The 1085-nt window shown below is 48.6% G+C and overlaps 1 protein-coding gene across 2 annotated transcripts in view; it reads left to right on the forward strand.

The window, feature by feature from the left end:
- Positions 1-236: 236 nt before the first annotated feature.
- The window catches only part of znrf3 (zinc and ring finger 3), a 76922-nt gene continuing 76073 nt past the window's right edge, over positions 237-1085 (forward strand). For both annotated transcript variants that reach the window (XM_008279884.1, XM_008279885.1), the window contains exon 1: positions 237-696. In XM_008279884.1, the coding sequence (XP_008278106.1) occupies positions 460-696 (237 nt within the window). In that variant the 5' untranslated portion in view covers positions 237-459. The remainder of the gene's footprint in view (positions 697-1085) is intronic.

The raw sequence follows: 1085 nt of genomic DNA on the forward strand, positions 1-1085 counted from the left end.
GTGCTGGCACTTGAGAGTGGGGAGTGCAAAGGAGAGGGTCAGAAAGAGTGGTGGGTGGGGATATAACCCTTTTGGGAGAGAGAGGAAAAAAAAAAAAACTAAAAAAAAAAGAAAAAAAATCACGTGTTTGGAGATCAAAGGAGATCCGCTTTGTAGAGGAGGAGGAGGAGGAGGGTGAGAAAGAAAGAGGGAGAGAGAGGGAGGGAGGGAGAAAGCCAGAGAGAGGGAGAGAGAGGCAGCGTTTGCAGGCAATGTAATTGACAAGGCTCGCAGTGGTGAAATAAACACGCTTCAGTCCAGGCGCAGCTTTTTTTTTTATTGCTCAATTCTGACTCTTTTTTTTTTTTTTTGACGCATCGCACCGCAGCGCGCACAGACCTGATCCCCAAATTTACCTTCCACCCGATCAATTGATCCGTGTGAAATTATGTCCCGATCGGCGCAGATCCAGCCGGCAAGATGATGATTTTACCAAGGAGAGGCTCAGATCGTGTGCCCGACTCGGTGGTCCCGGTGTTCTTGGTGGTGGTCGCCGCGTCTCTTCTTGGAACCGTTCTCGCCAAGGATACAGCCTTTGTGGAGGTGGTACTGTTCGAGTCCAGTCCCAATGGAGATTATACTACTTACACGACTGGCTTGCAGGGACGCTTCTCCAAAGCAGGAGCCACTATCAGCGCGGAGGGGGAGATCGTTCAAGTACGTGTAAAGTCTCGTTTTTTTTTTAACCAGAGGGGGGGAATGACAAGCGGCAGCCCGAGCAACGCAGCCGGGACTCCGGGTTGTAATTTCACCAAGCTGCCCTTCTTAAAACTTTTTTTTTTTTTCCAGAGGAGCAAAGGAAAAGGGGGGGTTGACAAGAGTTTTGGATATGGTGTGTGTGTGTGTGTGTGTGTGTGTGAGGATGGTACTAAGCTTGCAAGCATATGCGGTCACAAGATGGCTCCTATCTTGTGGAATTCATTCACAGGGAAAACATGCTCTTGCAAGTTATTTTGTTGATGTCTGGAGCGAACTTGAGTTACACTTAATTGGCCTCATCCACAAAACGTTTTTCGGAGGAAGTGTGTTTTTCTCCCTCTCCTCCC

The sequence above is a fragment of the Stegastes partitus genome, unplaced genomic scaffold (genome assembly GCF_000690725.1).
Source record: "Stegastes partitus isolate 25-593 unplaced genomic scaffold, Stegastes_partitus-1.0.2 Scaffold174, whole genome shotgun sequence".
Taxonomy (NCBI): Eukaryota; Metazoa; Chordata; class Actinopteri; family Pomacentridae; genus Stegastes; species Stegastes partitus.